Source organism: Miniopterus schreibersii, assembly GCF_964146895.1.
Source record: "Miniopterus schreibersii genome assembly, chromosome: 7".
Lineage (NCBI taxonomy): Eukaryota > Metazoa > Chordata > Mammalia > Chiroptera > Miniopteridae > Miniopterus > Miniopterus schreibersii.
The window spans coordinates 7512872-7528997 of NC_138108.1; the positions used below are offsets into that span (position 1 = coordinate 7512872).

General features: G+C 46.5%; 1 protein-coding gene across 1 annotated transcript in view; it reads right to left on the minus strand.

Moving 5' to 3' along the window:
- The window catches only part of NYAP2 (neuronal tyrosine-phosphorylated phosphoinositide-3-kinase adaptor 2), a gene marked incomplete at both ends in the record, with an annotated part of 176112 nt that overhangs the window by 20394 nt on the left and 139592 nt on the right, over positions 1-16126 (minus strand). Inside the window, one exon of the mRNA XM_081143223.1 lies at positions 7995-8098. Within this exon, the coding sequence (XP_080999349.1) occupies positions 7995-8098 (104 nt within the window). The remainder of the gene's footprint in view (positions 1-7994; positions 8099-16126) is intronic.

Here is a 16126-nt window from a genome sequence, read left to right on the forward strand (position 1 = left end):
GGCTCAGCACACACAGGCTGTGGCAAGAGTAGGCTTACAGTTGTGAGTGTGCCAAACACAGGCCTTCTCCCTGCATTCTCACTTATTATTTACTGTTTTATTTTCCATACGAGCAACTGTAGCCTACTTTCGCCCCACTAATGAGCCCTCAGCCAAAGCCACTTTAGGAATCTGCTTTATTTGAGGCAACTGCTTTCCATGGGGAGGGTAATGCTTGTTTGCAGCACAGAGTGAAGAGCACTGGCGAGTCCAGCAGCTGGGCTGGGTGGAGAAACTGGAGACCTGCAGTTCTTCCTGAGAAAGGCGCTCACAGGGCCCCTGTGTTTTTATTCTGAGTCGAGTGTCGCGCAGCCTGAGCCAACACTAACACCGGGTAAGCATTTCCTCCCGATCCACAGGTAACTTCAGTTGGGGTTAAATTTACCCCCTAGTTAAGGAGGCTGCCCTGTTCAGGAAAGAGTCTTGAGTGATGCGTCTCAAACATGTTAACGGCAAACAGAAGCAATAGAGAAGGAACGCTTCTGGGCAGCGAGTCAGGCTCTCTCTGCTCGATTTCTCCCCCAGTTTGCAAAGTAGGGTTAATGATCTCCCTTCCTGGAGGCTCGGGTTGGAGTCAGGGAATCACGAGGCACAGATGTCACAAATCCCAGTGGAAACAGCTGCATCTGATTGTAAATAATGCAAAACACTCAGCGATCACTGGCTGCGATGTGCTCTTCTCCCCCCTCCCCGAAGGATAGAGAGGTCTATTCAAACGTTAGCCTAAAACTGCAGAAACAAAGTAATGGAAAAGACCCAAAACATGGGTCATCAGAAACATGGGTCCTGGGTTTTATAAGCATTATAGTATCCCAAGCAGCATATCTTTTCTGTCATGAAGCAGTTTTGTTAGGTTCAGTTTAAAAAAAACACACCACATGCAGCTTGCAAAGCATACTTCAGACACGAGGTGGCAGGATGTGCCCACCTAATGTGAGGCTCCCGTCCCAGCGACATTGGACCTTGGTTTCAAGTTACCACCCAGGATGGGGAAGGTTTCTAGGCCGTGGGCTTCTGCGAATAACTGGCAGCCGATCACGACCATTGTGCTTAGCTCTTGAGTGGAATTACCCAGCTGTAAACCTTCAACAGCTATCTGCGTACAACTCGAGCAAGACCTACGGCAGTGAATTGGTCATTTTGCCTCTGGACTTTGAGCCAAAGCTTCACTTTCGACTATACTAGCATTTGGAATAAACCTAACCACCAACTATTTCAGAGTCTCTGTTTTCAAACTGTTTGACAAACATTGGCACATGCAGGTTTTGGAGACTACAGCAGAGTCAGATGGAGCACACCCTTGTGGTCCATTTGCCCGTCCCCGCTCCTGTTTGTCAATTGGCTTCAGGCTTCTTAGAGAGCATCGTCCTGGGTGTTACACTCTGCCCCCTACTCCCAGGGAATGAATGGCAAGATTACTGGATGGGCAAAAGGATGGTTTGCTTAATTTCATTCTACTCAGTTTTGGAGTTACTGAGAAACTGAGACTACCAGCCTTTAAAAGGTGACCCGACTGTTCTGCCACTTGAAATATGCTAAAGCTAAGAAGCACACTACTCCTAAATACTATGTCAGAATTTCTCAGCCCAAGCTGTGGTCAGTTGTAAAGAGCAATCTGAGTTTCTGAATTCTTAGCATGAAAGTCCAAATCAAATAATGCTCACACTTCACTGCACATATTACTGAATTTGGCTGCTATTTAAAGGTAATAACGCCCGGCTTGCGTGGCTCAGTGGTTGAGTGCCGACCTATGAACCAGGAGATCACAGTTCGAGTCCCAGTTGGGGCACATGCCCGGGTTTCGAGCTCGATCCCCAGCAAGGGGCAGCAGGAGGCAGCCGATCAATGACTCTCCTCATCCATGTTTCTCTCTCCCTCTCCCTCCCTCTCTCTGAAATCGATCAAAATATATTTAAAAAAATTTTTAAATGAAGGTAATAAAATCTCATTTCTTATTTAAATATGTCACTCATTATAGAGAGCCCCACAAAGTACCCAAACTTCCCAATTTTATAAACCAATCAACAGGACAGTAGAGGGCACACATAAGGTGATGCTTTCTGTTGGCTGGTTGGATGGTTGGCAGGTTTGGCACCTGCATTATTTAAATGCGACTCTGCCCTCATACGTGACAATAAATCAATAGAACCACTGGCATTTCTATTTGTCACAGGAATTTATTCCACATTACACAGGGCCAGATCCAATCTCTTTGATAAATATCATTCCTATAACAAATAACTGTAATTTCTCCGTAACGTAATCTTTGTGAACGTACCACTTTACTTTACAATTTGCAGGTGGTGCAGATAATCCCTTCCCCACCACGATGCTGACACTGCATTGAAAACTTCGTGGCGTTTCCCTGTCCCCGAGTCGGGGGTTTTCATACTTGGAAATGCTTGTCAGGTTGGCTTCTGTGCAGAATGAAGGGAATGGGGGTCCTTTTCCAATCTACTGCAGAGCCTGGGGGTGGGAAGCTGTGCGCTGATGGCGGGAGCCCAGCTTTTGCGGATTAGCTGCATGCTCTGTTTCTGCCCCCCACCCCCGCCCCAATTTCCATCCTATGAGGTCACCCTGGGCCTATGATCAGGTCAGCTGGGTAGAGGCACAAACTGCAGACGGTGCTCTCACGCCAGGCCTGAGAAGGGGACCCGGAGCATCGCGGGGTCTCAACAGCAGAAACGCTCGCTCAGCACCGGCCCAGGGATGGCAGGAAGGGGGCCCTTGGTCACGTTAACTCGGTGGCCCGCGCCCCACCCCCCACAGACCCCGCTCCTTCCTCTTCCTGGCCCTGCTTCCTCCCTCCAGCGCCCAACCTTAACTTCTGGATGGATGCACTTGAAAATGGACCTACAACTGACCGGATGAGACCTTGTAATATACTCCAGCTCCACGGGGTTCGCGCTGGGAGAGCGCGCAGCCTTGGCTAAACAAGCCCTCCTGCGCTGGCGGCCCCGCGGGAGCGCTAAAGAGAAGGCACGGGCGAAGCTCCTCTACTCTCGGTACTGGGCTTGGTTTTCTGCTCCATCCTACGCGCTGAAGGCGGAATTCAGTAAGACCACACCCTGTAAGGTTACACTGGTCAGAGCTGTGGGCAGACACTGACGGGATGAAATCCGAATTCCGGTCTCTGTCCCCCGTCGAGGGTTTATGTTAAGATATTTGCTCTCCTTTTATCTCCAGCCTTCCTCGTGCTCTCCAGGCTCCTACGAATTTTATGCGCAAATATCCTGACTCTCTGGGAAGTTCAGGGAAAGCCCAGACTCACACAGACCCTGAGAGAGAGCAGTGGCCTTAGTGGTCTTCTCAGAGCTTTAAGGCATCAAAGGCTGACCCCCTGGCATCGATCAAAACATCTCACGGTTCCAGAGAGATTAAGAACTAAGGAAAGGGGTAAAGTGTGAGGAAAGCGCCTTTTCAAGCATATACAGAGACACCTATTGAGAGAGAGGCCTAGTAAGTCGGCAGAGACTCACGGAGCGTCATCCCTTGTCCGGGCACTGGGCCTCCGCTCGTGCTCCAGGCACAGCCCTTGTCCAAGAATCCGCCTAAATCCTACATCTTTGTCTTCCGCAAGGACTGATCCCCTAATCCCTATTTTTTGGATTATTTATCTTCCTTTTTAAAAATATATCTAGGGAACAATTTTGACATCAGGCACATTGAAAAACACGCTCAGGACGTGTGTCAAACCATAGACACTCTCGCACGTTCTCTCACTATCCAGGGCAGCTGGCCTGGTGCTGGCCTGCGGACAGAGCTGCAGACCTACAGGGAGACAGGAATCCTGCTCTGCGGGCGGCCTGGGCAGGCCAGCGTTGCACCCCAGCAGGGTCATCAAGCTCAGGGGATACTAGGGGCTTGGAGAGAGCCCAGAGAGCTGCCGTCAAACGAAATCAGCGTTTGAGACATAATCCTAAAGAGGCAGGTTGGAAGGAGCTGGGCTTGTTCACCTAGATACCAGCTTGTAAGTACTGAGAGGGGACCAGCCTGGGCGAGGCCTGTCCTGGGGGTGTGGAGGCTGCTCTCATGGCACTCGGGGCACATGCAGTAGGAGGGTAACTGCTTCAGAGGCGATTTTTAGACTTCTAAAGAGATTGGGGCCTGTCTGACTTCAAAATGTATGTCCAAAGGAAACTACAGAGGGCCTTTTCCAACCCCTCCCCCAACTTAAGGACAAGCAGAGGTAACCCAGTGAGGAAAGAGAAGCCTGGGGGCAGGCAGAGGGGTTTCAGTTCAACCCTAGGTCGCCTTCGGTTCTGTGAATCCTTCATTGGACATGGGAGTTGTGGTTTTAAAAATGCGAAACATGTAGTGTTCATGTTTGTGTGTGAGTGTGATCATGAGCAAGTGTGCATGTGTATGTGTATGTGAGAGCTGTGTGTAGGAGTGTGTGTAAGTGTATTTGAGAGAGAGAGAGTGTGTGTGTATGTGTGTGTAGTGGATCTCATCTCCTTCCTTCCCAGAAAAACCAATGCAAACAATTCTTGGAAACATTTCTCCCAGGAGAGCTGGCGCTTCTGTTTAGACACAGGCCCTGGCTGCTCCATTTCTGACGGAAAGCAGGGCTGTCACAAGGCCAAGTGCGTTAGGGGCCAGCCCTTCACCTGCAGCGGCAAGACCACAGGGGGCGCCACCCCCAATGGGACAGGGTCCCCGCAGAGGCAGGCTCTTCTCAGCCAGGGACAGAGGAATCACATGGCCATCACCTGCTGTCCGTAAAGTGCTCACAACGCTTTCTTTACCACAGAAAAGAAGAGACAGTGACTCGCTCCAAGTCCAGCACATAACTTCTGTACAGTGTGTTTCTATAACCAAGAAAAGCAAACACCTCCCTTGCATCAGGCACAGAAATTCAGTCTAATTTCCAAAGCTCTGCATTATGACAAATGCCCAGATAGGCGGCTGCACTGTAATAAAATTCCAAGGAAACGCCGCTTTCCCCTAATTGCCCGTCTCCTCTGTTTCTTCAGGAGGGAATGAACTGAGAGAAGCATCTGTTTTCCATCTCTCTGGATTTCGGGAGTGTTGTGGGTTGTGGAGCCATCTCTAATTGCTTTAGAACTTGTACTTCTTTCCCGAACGTCTCATTTGCTCTCACAGATTATGAAGTTCTAGTCAGATGGGATTATAGATTTCTACAAATCTTGTGCCCGCTGCAATGACCGGAAGCCAGAACAGATCGCAAAGCCAAGCACAGTTTACCTCCACCTTTGCTTACACACCACGGGTGAAGTCGGGCACTGTGAAGCCCAGACCCCTCTGTGGGTCAGTCAGTAACGACTGTCTAGATTCTTTGGGAAGGACAGTGATTATTGGCCTAGGCTCCTGGGGGTGAGCGTCAGTCTCCTTTGGCCACCTGCGCACCTCTGCAGGAGCCCTGCTGGGTACTTCTGCTTATCCCCCCGAAACACCCCTTAGCAAGCTGCAACCGCGACACGAAATGATAAGTGAAGCACTTGCACTGAAAAGAGATAAGAGGTGAACGGTCTGAAAGAAGACACAGTCCCTTCTCTGTGATCAGCTGCAGTGTGGCCGAGGCCGCTCGGCCTCCCTAAAGCCAGATCTCTGAGTAAACCAGCACCAGTGGAATTATCTTAGGGGTCAGGGATTGCTCTTGTTTTCAACAGATCATAGAGCTTTCCGATGATTTACCAGTAAGAAGTCCATTAATCTGCTAATAAGCATCCTGAGTTTTAATAACTCCTGGGAATCCTGGTTTGGGGAACTGTTTAGAAAGTGAGGAGGGTGGGTGCCTGCCTGTTTGGTTACACTGGGCGGTCCTTACTCCCGCTGGTGCAGGAAAATGCACTGGTAGATTCAAGCGGTTTAAATGTCCTTCACCATTGCCCTGGGTTACTGAGCAAAGGGCGGTGCCATCCCGGGAGTAACTTAAAGAGGCTTCTGGGGCAGGAGCAGGGATTAGGTTCTTCTGAGCCACGCTGACCCCTTCGCTCCAGGATACAGGGCCAGGCGAGTGGAACAACTCTCACAAGGCAGGGAGGAGAGGCGCAGAGGTCGGGCTTCTCCGCCCGAGCCTGGCGCCCACCTACGGCGGCCTGGGCCCAGCGTTTCTGCTGCTCGGAGGGGAAAGGAGCAGCCTCCTGCAGCCTGAGTTTCCCATGTCGCTGTGATTTGAAGAGTGAAGGCCATCCCGTCAGGCAAGGGAAGGGTTGACAATGTGAGGGCACAAAGACTATCTTTTTTCTGTTCCTGAAGTTTAGCCGAGGAGCCTGCTTCCACTGAGATGATGAAACGATTAAGAGGGGAGAGAACACACGCAGGAAGCCTCTCGAGGAGACCCAGGGCCATACGAGGTGCAGGCACCTGGGAAAGGGCTTGTGTAACGAGCCAGTTAGTAAAAACTCTGTCCTTTCTGTATTCAGTGTTTAAACATTCAAAACTGGTGAATGTGATATTTTGGGAATAGTTTTAGTCACCTAGATGGCAGTTTATCCTCGTGGGGTTAATTGCGTTGTTTAGTAATTCGTTGTCTTATTGTTTCTACGTCTTTTATACCCAAAAAGTGTTTGAGCTGAAGCATTTAGTTATGAAGGCATTTAACATTTTAAATTAAGACACGAGGAATTCTAGATGGCGCTTGAGATGCCCCTGAGAGGAGCCTCTCATCCCTGTGTTTGTAGGTACCTCATATATTCGTAAACCAAACCCTGTGCGTGTTTAAGCCAGACCAAAATACTAAAAGGCTCCATTTCTCCCATTAGAGAGAAAAAAAAAGCAAATGTTTTGCTTAGTTATGTTTTTAAAAGAGCTTGACATTGTAAATAATTGATGAATATGTAACTTGTTCATCATTAATGGACAATTCCCATGGAGGTATCCTCCCTGGTTATATAATTTGCTATCTCAGAAGGGTTTCACAAACACCAAGGTTAAAGCTGGAGAGCAGAGAGACACCACTTCAGGATGACAACATCCTCTTTGGCACAAATAACAATTAAGGCTCAAAAAATTAAGTCCAGGCACTGAATTCCCTTGGGGTGAGTTACAGATAGAACAGGTAGTTAACGTTTCCCCGTAATAAATTCCCCGTACACAGCCACGCACCCAAATGAACATCAGGGCAACATGTTGTACTGCGAAGAACTAAATGGTACTTTAGCTTATATCTTTATTCTCTGTCTCTTTTCTTCAGGTGATAACTGAGATGTCACCTACCATGCACGAACACTTACATCCCCTTTCTGAGAACATTTCTGATATTACTGGTATAAGAGAACGATGCCATGTATTTAAAGACTGCCTTATTAATCGATAGGTTTTGGTAAATATCTAGATTATCTGGTCGGTCAACTTGTCTTTATGGCCTCAGAAAGAAGACTAGCTGCCATGTTCCATCCAAATCAGTTGGTAAATGAGTATTCATAAGGACATCAATATTCACAGTGTCATACAATCATGCTCCAAGCTAAATAAAAATAAAAGTAAAGTGGCCCCAAATATTACAGTGTAACAGGACAAGAGCCCAAAGGTATGTACAAATTCATTGACAACATCTGTGTGTCACAGACAAAACATTTAAAAGGAAATCTACATAAAACAAAAGTAGATAAATTTATCAAATGTTGATAAATTTTTCAGAGACAGTAGAGAAGTACACAACACATGGAAGAGAGAAAGAATTTTTAAAAACAACCGCCAAGCCAATACACAGAGTACAGGTTTAACTACGTTCATGTTACAGAATGATGGAAACCGGAGACACAAAAGGTTTGGTAACAGCAGAGAGAGTCTCCCCCAGCGCAGGGAAGAGGGACGCCCGTTTCTGGGTGAGAACACGGACCGGCCCCTCCTGCCCCGGACCCGTACACACAGAGAAAGACAAGCAATGCTGACATCAGGGCGTCTACAGCGACACAGGACAGACAGGTGGGAGCGTTTGGCATGTCGCAGCGCGGGAGTCAATCGCGACTGGCTAACGGTGAGGGTACCTGGCTCTGTTGCAGGTCACTGGCTTGCCTGAGCGGAGGGACGGCCGGGGGGGGCACCCCCGACGTGGACGCCGACCGGCCCAGCTTGCAGCTCACCTTCGGCTCTGCGGGCGAGGGAGACAGAGAGCGGTTAGTGGGGCGCGGGGCCCGCGATGGCGCGCCTGCGGCCTCCGGGGCTCGCCGGCAGGGGACGTGAGAACAGGTCCCCGCAGCTGACTCTAAAGCAGGGGCTCTCTTTGAAGACGAGCTCCTGGGAATGGAGGGCAGTCACGCGAGCCCGAGGCCCCTTCCCGCGCACCTTCTGCCCAGTCACAGCAGCTTCCATAGTGATCACTCGCGACGACACCCCACTAAGGGAAAAAGCGGCCGCCGAGACCACGTTTGGTGCTCTGATTTCAGCTTTGGTCCACAGGGCTCCCAGCACCTAAAATGCCTTTTGCGCCCTCCCCAGATTTTCCTTCCCTCCTACTTTTCTGCCCCCTTTCATTCTTTCCTTGTCTCTCTAATTTTGAAGCCTATACATAGCATTGTGCCCATGTTGGCTACTTTCATCATGTTTTCAGTGTAACCTTTCTCTCTTATCTCAATTTGTTTTAAATTTTATAACCGTCTTCTAAGATTTTTGCACTCTTTCATAGTAATAGCATTTTTTCAAAATTAAAAGCATTGCCCTCACTCTTCCCTTCCTGAAGGAGCCCAGTGACCTGTCCAGGCCACTGACGGGATAGTTCGAAGATTAGGACTCGGGGATGGAAAGAGTTCTCTTTATCCAAGAAACACAGAATTTATAGTAGATAGAGAACACTGAGTTTCAGATATACCAGGAGATGCTTGATGAAGGAGGGAAAAAGGGCATAAAAGGAAAAACCGACATCTCTGCTTTCATTACAAACTTTTGTATGAACTGTTAGTTTGGAGGGCCTGGTATAGTCCGGCTTCTGTTTGAACTACACTTAAATTATCTTTAAGCCCAAAGACACTCTTTGGAATTACGGAGTTAGCTATAAATGCTCCCAATTTACAAATCAGAAACCTGAGTGCTTTCTCTGGAGGTCAGTGGACTTATAACTCTCATTAAGGTGGGGATGAGACTACTGTGGGGAGACCAGACAGACAGCAGGCTGTTGCCTTGTGGTCCTGGAGAGGGCTAGGCCTGAATCCCTCACTGGGCAGGTCACCAACTCACTTTTCAACCCACAAACTTTCCCTGAGTCCCTCGGGGAAGCAGGACCCGGAGTCAGCAGGAGGGATGAGTGCAGGAGCAGTTGTGACAGGGAGGCAGAAACTTCAAGCTCTAGCTTTATTTTTTTTTTTTTACTTTATCTTTATTGTTGCAAGTGTTACAGATGTCCCCCTCCCCTGATTGCCCCTCCATCCTGCACCCGCCCACCCCTCCCAGGCCTTGTCTGTGTGCAGGGGTCCTGCATACATGCAGATAAGCTCTTTGATGAATCGCCCCCCTCCCCACCCCGCCTTCCGTCTGAAGTCCATCCGGCTGCTCCATGCTTCTGTCTCTCTGGATCTGCTTTGTTCATCAGTTTGTTTTGTTCATTAGATTCCACATATGAGTGAGATCATGCAATACCTGTCTTTCTCTGACTGGCTTATTTCACTTAGCGTAACGAGAATCATCATTTGGGAGCCCACTGCTTTAGGGAAGACAATCGACAGTATTTGTTGACAATGATACGTTTGAGCTTTCAAGCAAAAATTAAAAAATTTTGTAAAACTTGCACTCGCTGTTGTGAGCTTGACAGCATCCCCACGCTTAAAAGACTTCTCTTAGGAGGTCAGTGGTGATATTAATGAGTGCACTGTATTGATTTTCATAGCAGAATGTGTCAACATATGGAAGGTTCGCATGACTTAGTGAACCAATGTTTTCTAAAAGCATGAAGCTGTGAATCATGTACGGGTGAAGAGCCTCTACAAGTTCAAGACAGACCAATGGATTTGAATGTAACAGAGAATGTTGAGTTTATCCAGAGGTAACTTTTATGAAACTGCTATCTGTTGACTTTTAGAAGAGATTGAAGAAGAATACCTATAATTATATGATCACGCTATTAGAATATTCCTTCCTTTCAACTACATATACGTGTGAGGCCAGATTTCCTTCATATATTTAAACTAAAGCAAAATATCGCAACAGATTGAATCCAAAGCAGGTATGAGAATCTGTGTTCTATTGAGTCAGACATTAGATGTGCAAAAATACAAAACAATGTCAATCTGCTCACCGTTGTTTATAGTTTTGGAAAATATAGGGTTTTTTTAATGAAAGATGTTATTTATGTCAATATATGATGTTTTCTTTTTAATGAATATTTTTTTAATTCTCAATTTTAATTCTTATTATGATGTTATTATTCTTAATCCACATAAATGAAATATTTTGGCGGTTCTCAGTAATTTTTAAGAACATAAGGGGCCCTAAGACTGAAGACTTTGAGAACTGTTGATTTATATAGACTCTAAGTTCCCAATAGTTCTCTTAGAAAGGAATGTTTTATACAGTTAATTTGCCAGTGGCGTAGTTAAAAAATGGAAACAGGAAAATACCATGTTGAAAACTCCAAGTAATGTAGGAACCACCAGTCCAAGTCAGCCAATGAGAAGTGCCTTCATCCGTTTTCGGGAGCTTTTCATGAGTGCTGCTAAACTCTCACAGCTCACCAGGCATCCTGTCCTTCCCTGTACTAAACTGTGTGTTCTCCGAGGACAGGAGTCCTGTATATCTCCTTCCTTTCTTTATTTCCCCTGAGTGACATGATAACTGATACCCAAGGACTAAAAGTATTAATTGAATGAATTATTTTAAACCTTCCCTCTTTTCTTCACCTTTCCCAAGTTTCCAATAAAAAGGCAAAAATGCATCGACCAGCCTTCAATTGAATTTAACATTAAAAAAAATTTTTGTTTTAAATCAGAGAGGAAATTGCAGTGCCTGTGGTGGACAGTAGATGGCAGTGCAAATATTACTGGATATTTACAAAGCTTCCAGAACTAGTCTCTGTAAAAGCCCAGCGTAAGCCAGACGGAAGCTTCTTTTTTTGTAACATCTTCGAAGGCTTTTCACAGGAACAAAAAGGGGATTCTTTGTGAAGACAGTGAGCTGGCAAACTCACAGGCCTTTCCAAAGAAAACCAACTACTGCCAACTGGGAGCAGTGTCAGGGCGAACTCCTGCGGGAGGGCGCAGGGTGGGGCCAGGTCCCCCGGGAGACGCAGGAGTTGGCAGGGCAGTCGGAACTCTCTCCGGCGTGTTGGCATTGTGTTTTCAAACAGGGCTGATTTATTAGCCAAGTAAGGTGAAGGCACCTTCGGAATTATCTAAATTTGTATGCCTGGTTCATTACTTTTCCCCAGTAGAATTAGAGAACAGCTGGGAATTCAGGATTTTTCTAATATGAATGAAATTACTATCAGGTTGTATTTTTTGCAGTAGCGTTCAGGGTATTTGTATACGATACAATGTCATGGTCTAGGCATATGTTTACTAGCAATCAAATTTAAGAGAATATATATATGTGTGTGTGTGTATATGTATATAAATATATACACTGACATATATTTTATACATAGTATATAATAGTAAGTTAGCTGACTTTGCAAATAAAACCTTAACTTAAAATCCATAAGTAGCTTCGTGTGTGTGTGTGTATGTGTATATATATATATATACACCTAAACACACACACACACATCAGTTAATATCACCAAATTCCCTGATTCCAGACATCTCCCCTAACTTTAACCAGCCATCTTGTAGAACAAAAAGGGGAATAAAATATACATGATTTAGAGAAAAGCCTACAAACTACTGGTCCACCAAGTCCAATCCTGTCTCCCTGAACAGGAGCGGCAGTGAGCTCTAGAGGTGAGATCAGGTGCCACCACGGGCAGGCAGACAGACGCCCCTGGAGGGCAGAGGTCATCTGTCACCCCTCAGAGTGAGCTGTTCAATCAGGTGTCCTCACAGGTTTGCTGAATGAGTAACTAACTGAACCAAAGAACAAGCATCTACAATGTTATGTTTTAGGAAAAAACGAACAACCAACCACACGTGTAACATGCTTGCTCAGGTGCTTGAGAATTAATTTTTAGATCTTTTAGATAGTCGGTTGTAAACATCTCTCAGTTATAGGAACAGAGGCATTTCATGGCTCGAGAATGGAGAAAACATTTCTTTGGTATATGGGGCAGGCTATTTGGGGCAGGATGCTATCTTCGTAATTCTGTTTCCCTGGGTTTAGGATGGTATTATATCAACTGACTTTGTAAATCTGATCCCTGAGTTTAAATTCCCAGGAGTTCAAAATCCATAAATGGCTTCCTGTCATTTTTAGGTAAGGCCAGAGTCACTAATTTGGCCAGCTCAGCCTGTCCCTTGTCAGGCTCGCAGCCCTCTCCCTGGCCACAGTCCCTTGGCCTCTGCCCTCCCTTGAGACGCTCCCCAAGGCGTACTGGCCTCACAGGGCATTGCACCCCCTGGGTCCACTCCCTTTATTGTTATTTCTCTAATTCACCTAAGATCTCAGTTCCCATGTCATCAGGATGCCTTATAACATGCTCAAGAGGGAGTGCGGTGTCATTTTCCCTGGTGGCTTTTGTCACAAATTAAAATCACATTTTCACTTTTGTGATTAATAGCAACCTCCCCCACTGGCACAGGCACAATGCTGGATAACTTTATAATGAAGGGGTAAAAAAGGCGAATAAATGAATAAATGACTGAATTTGTGAGCATGGAGGTAGAAACAGGGAAACCCCGCCTGTTAAAGTACAGGAAGAGGGCTGTACTATGGGCCAGGAACCTCGAATCCATTTCTCGATCTGTCTACTACTCACCAATGAGTCTGGGCAATTTACTGGATTCCTCTAGACTTTCATTGTGGTGACCTAAATAATTAGTTCATTACACCAGACCACAGACATACAGGTTTTGGGGAAGATAAAGTGAGATAGCACTTATAAAAGTATTTTAAAAGTGAACACATGTTATATAAATATAAGACTTATTTTAAATGGGTCATAGATGATCCACAAAGATAAAAAAGTTAAATTCTATAATTCAGATTAAATGTCTTTTGCTATTATCTTAGGGCAAATTTTGTAATATCAGGTTGTGTTTTCCTTAAAATTGTGTATTTAACTGTTAAATTGAACACAGTGGACCTGAGATGCAGTCAGAGAACAATGCAATTCTTTCCTCCCCACAAAGGAGTCCAAAGTCTAAAAGTCTCTCTAAAACCTGGTCCCCACCCTTCGAGCCTCTACAGTTGCTTTGGGAGCTACAGGCTGGGGACGAGAGAGTTCAGCTACGGATGACCAAGTTCATCCTGATCACTTCCTTCGCAAGTTCCGCTTGTGGTCCCGACTTTGGCTTTGGAATGTGGGAGTAATTACCGTCTATTGTTTTGTAACCAGCTTTTAGAAAGACGGGCTTTTGTTAGGTAAAAGAGTTAACTCACTCCAAGGCCTCCTTTTGGGGTTCTCAGAGCCCTACCACCAGCATCAGGAGAAGCACAAATAAAACAGTGTCTCTGGAGAAGCAACTTGGAGCAGGCAGAAGTCACAGTCCTCCACGCAGAAAGGGCAGCGGGCTGCTGGGGACGTGACTCACGCTGCTCTGCAAAGGCCCTGCAAGTGACAGTTCTGCCCCGTGTTTACTCCTACGGCCCAGAAAGGGAGCCTTAAACTCTGGGGTGTGAAAACAGTGGGCAGAACCCACGATGGGGCCTGGCCAGTGTCCCCCAAGGAAATAACCAAGCAGCCAGTTAGCACTGGAAGGAGAGCAGATGGGAGCCTGCCTGCGGGCTCCGAGCCCCCGCCCAGGACGGCCTGGAGGGACAGCCCCCGGGGAAGCGAGTCATCCCCTACCCAACCACAGGGACCACAGGGACGCCGCTGCCCAGGCTGGCCCATGTTCTTGCTGCACAATAAAAATGACTGCAGTAGACAACCCCGTCCCTGTGGATACACAGGCCCTGAGCGGTGGGACACACAGCTGAAAACTGGGATGTTCAGTGAAGTCAAAATGGGAGAATGGATTTTCACTTTTGCTTTTTTTCATATGATAATAATAATAAAGCATTTCCCCTTGAGGGAAAACCAGCAAAATTCCAACAGACCCTGGTACCTATGGATTATTTTACACGATACCCAGACTCGGTGACTTGAGACCACAGTCCTTTCGCTCTGTTCATGGGTCGGCTGGGTGGTTCTGGTCTTGGCTGGGCTCACTCGTGCATCTGTGTGCGGCTGTGGGTCAATCAGTGTTTCTGGTCATTTGGGCTGTGCTTTCTCACATGATTGGGGGTTGGCTAGATGAAGACAAGGGGCTCTTGGCTTTGCTCCACAGGTATGTCATTGTCCAACCGGCGACCTCAAGCTTGTTTACAGGGTAGGTGGGGTTGGAAGAGACCAAGTAGAAGCATTCAAGGTCCTCTGAGGCTCAGATCTGACACACACTCACTTCTATCTCATTCTACTAGTTGACGCAAGACACAAGGCCAGCCCAGATGCCAGGGCTGGGAAAGAAACCTCGCTTCTTGATAAGGAGTTCTGAAAGCACATTGCAAAGTGTGTGGGTGCAGGGAAAGGGGAGAACCTGGGGCCATTACTGCCACCACGGCATCCAAACAAGGCCATGTGCGCACATGGAAGAAAGAGCAGAGGAGATATTTGGGAATTACGTGGCCATATCAAAGCATTTAATACTAATCAGGCTCTAAAAGTAAGTATTTTTCATCCACGCTTCCACGAGGGAGCACAGGGAACCCTCTCCCTCTCATTTGCCTGTCTTACGTCCAGTATGCTGGTATCAGATCTGCCCTTTCTTTCTCCGGGATGCCTGTCTGAATTACCTCCCTTTTTGCTGGACAATAACGTGATTGTGCCAAACATTTGTCACTCATAGCATTTATAAAATCCGTTGTTTCACTTTCTGTGCTCACTGCGGACGATGAGCTCTGGGAGCACAGAGTCTATTCTACCATATTCATAGCGCACCCCCTGCACCCCACACCTGGCCCCTGCGCGGAACAGAGTAGATGCCAAATAAACAAACAAAAATGGTAATGACTGAATTTAGACAAATGAATGTCAATGGTCATTTATTAAAGAAAATGTATGCCTTTGCAGATACCAATACTTTCTTGTTATGCCCACATCTTGCCAACGTGACTTTAAATTCCATTCACTGCTACCAAGCAGAACAGAGACACTGTGAGAGGTTGTTTGCTTTTGGATAACTGTGTATAACGCAGCAACCAAGCCTTAAAGCCTGCCCCTAATCCTTTCTCCAAATTTCATGAATGCAGACTCTAAGGAATCCAAACATGACAGTCACACTGGCCTAAAATCTTGTTGCTCAAATAAGTGAAGCACAGACCGTCTCACCAATAATAGTCCTACAGCCAGTTACACTGCTTGTAGCTGAGAAAAGCTTTTATCATATTTGCAATGAACTGAGCTTTCGAAGGAAGCAGTCAGTCTTGGTCCTAGAAAAAAAAAATCAGAGACCTTTCCAGAAAAATTGAATGAGAAGAGAATAAACTTTGGTCTACTAGGTATAACCCAGCTTTGTACTGAGCGCTTCTGTGCACTTTTAAATGTAATCCTCATAATGACCTACACAGTGAGATTTCCTTCATCTTCTCTGTTAGGCTAGAGAGCCTGGGGCACAGCGGTGTTATATAATTTAAAGCCATAACCATCGAAGTATTGATTGATCAACACTATTGTAAGGCGTGGTTTACTTGCACTAGAAAAACGACACAGATTTATTATGGTTTGCCAGAAATTACTGTCATGAATACTGTTACTGCCCAATTCTACGCTGTTCTCCTGCTTTTCACTCCTCTGAGCTTGAGCCCATGGGGCTCTTTCACGGATCCGAAAGGCTGACATGAACTGAGTTATGGCTGCCAGGAGGTTTAGCAGCAGTTAGCCAGTCACTCCAGCATTACCAGGTAAAGTACAGTAAATACGTATGTTCCAAAGGAAAGTGTCATTCTCATAAGTCAACTGATAATTCAGCCATCAAAGGCTACACTCGTACCCCATTGCAGTTCCGTTCTGAACCCTGGTTTTCAGGGGCTGATACTAAGTGTTCCCCTTCGGCTGCTC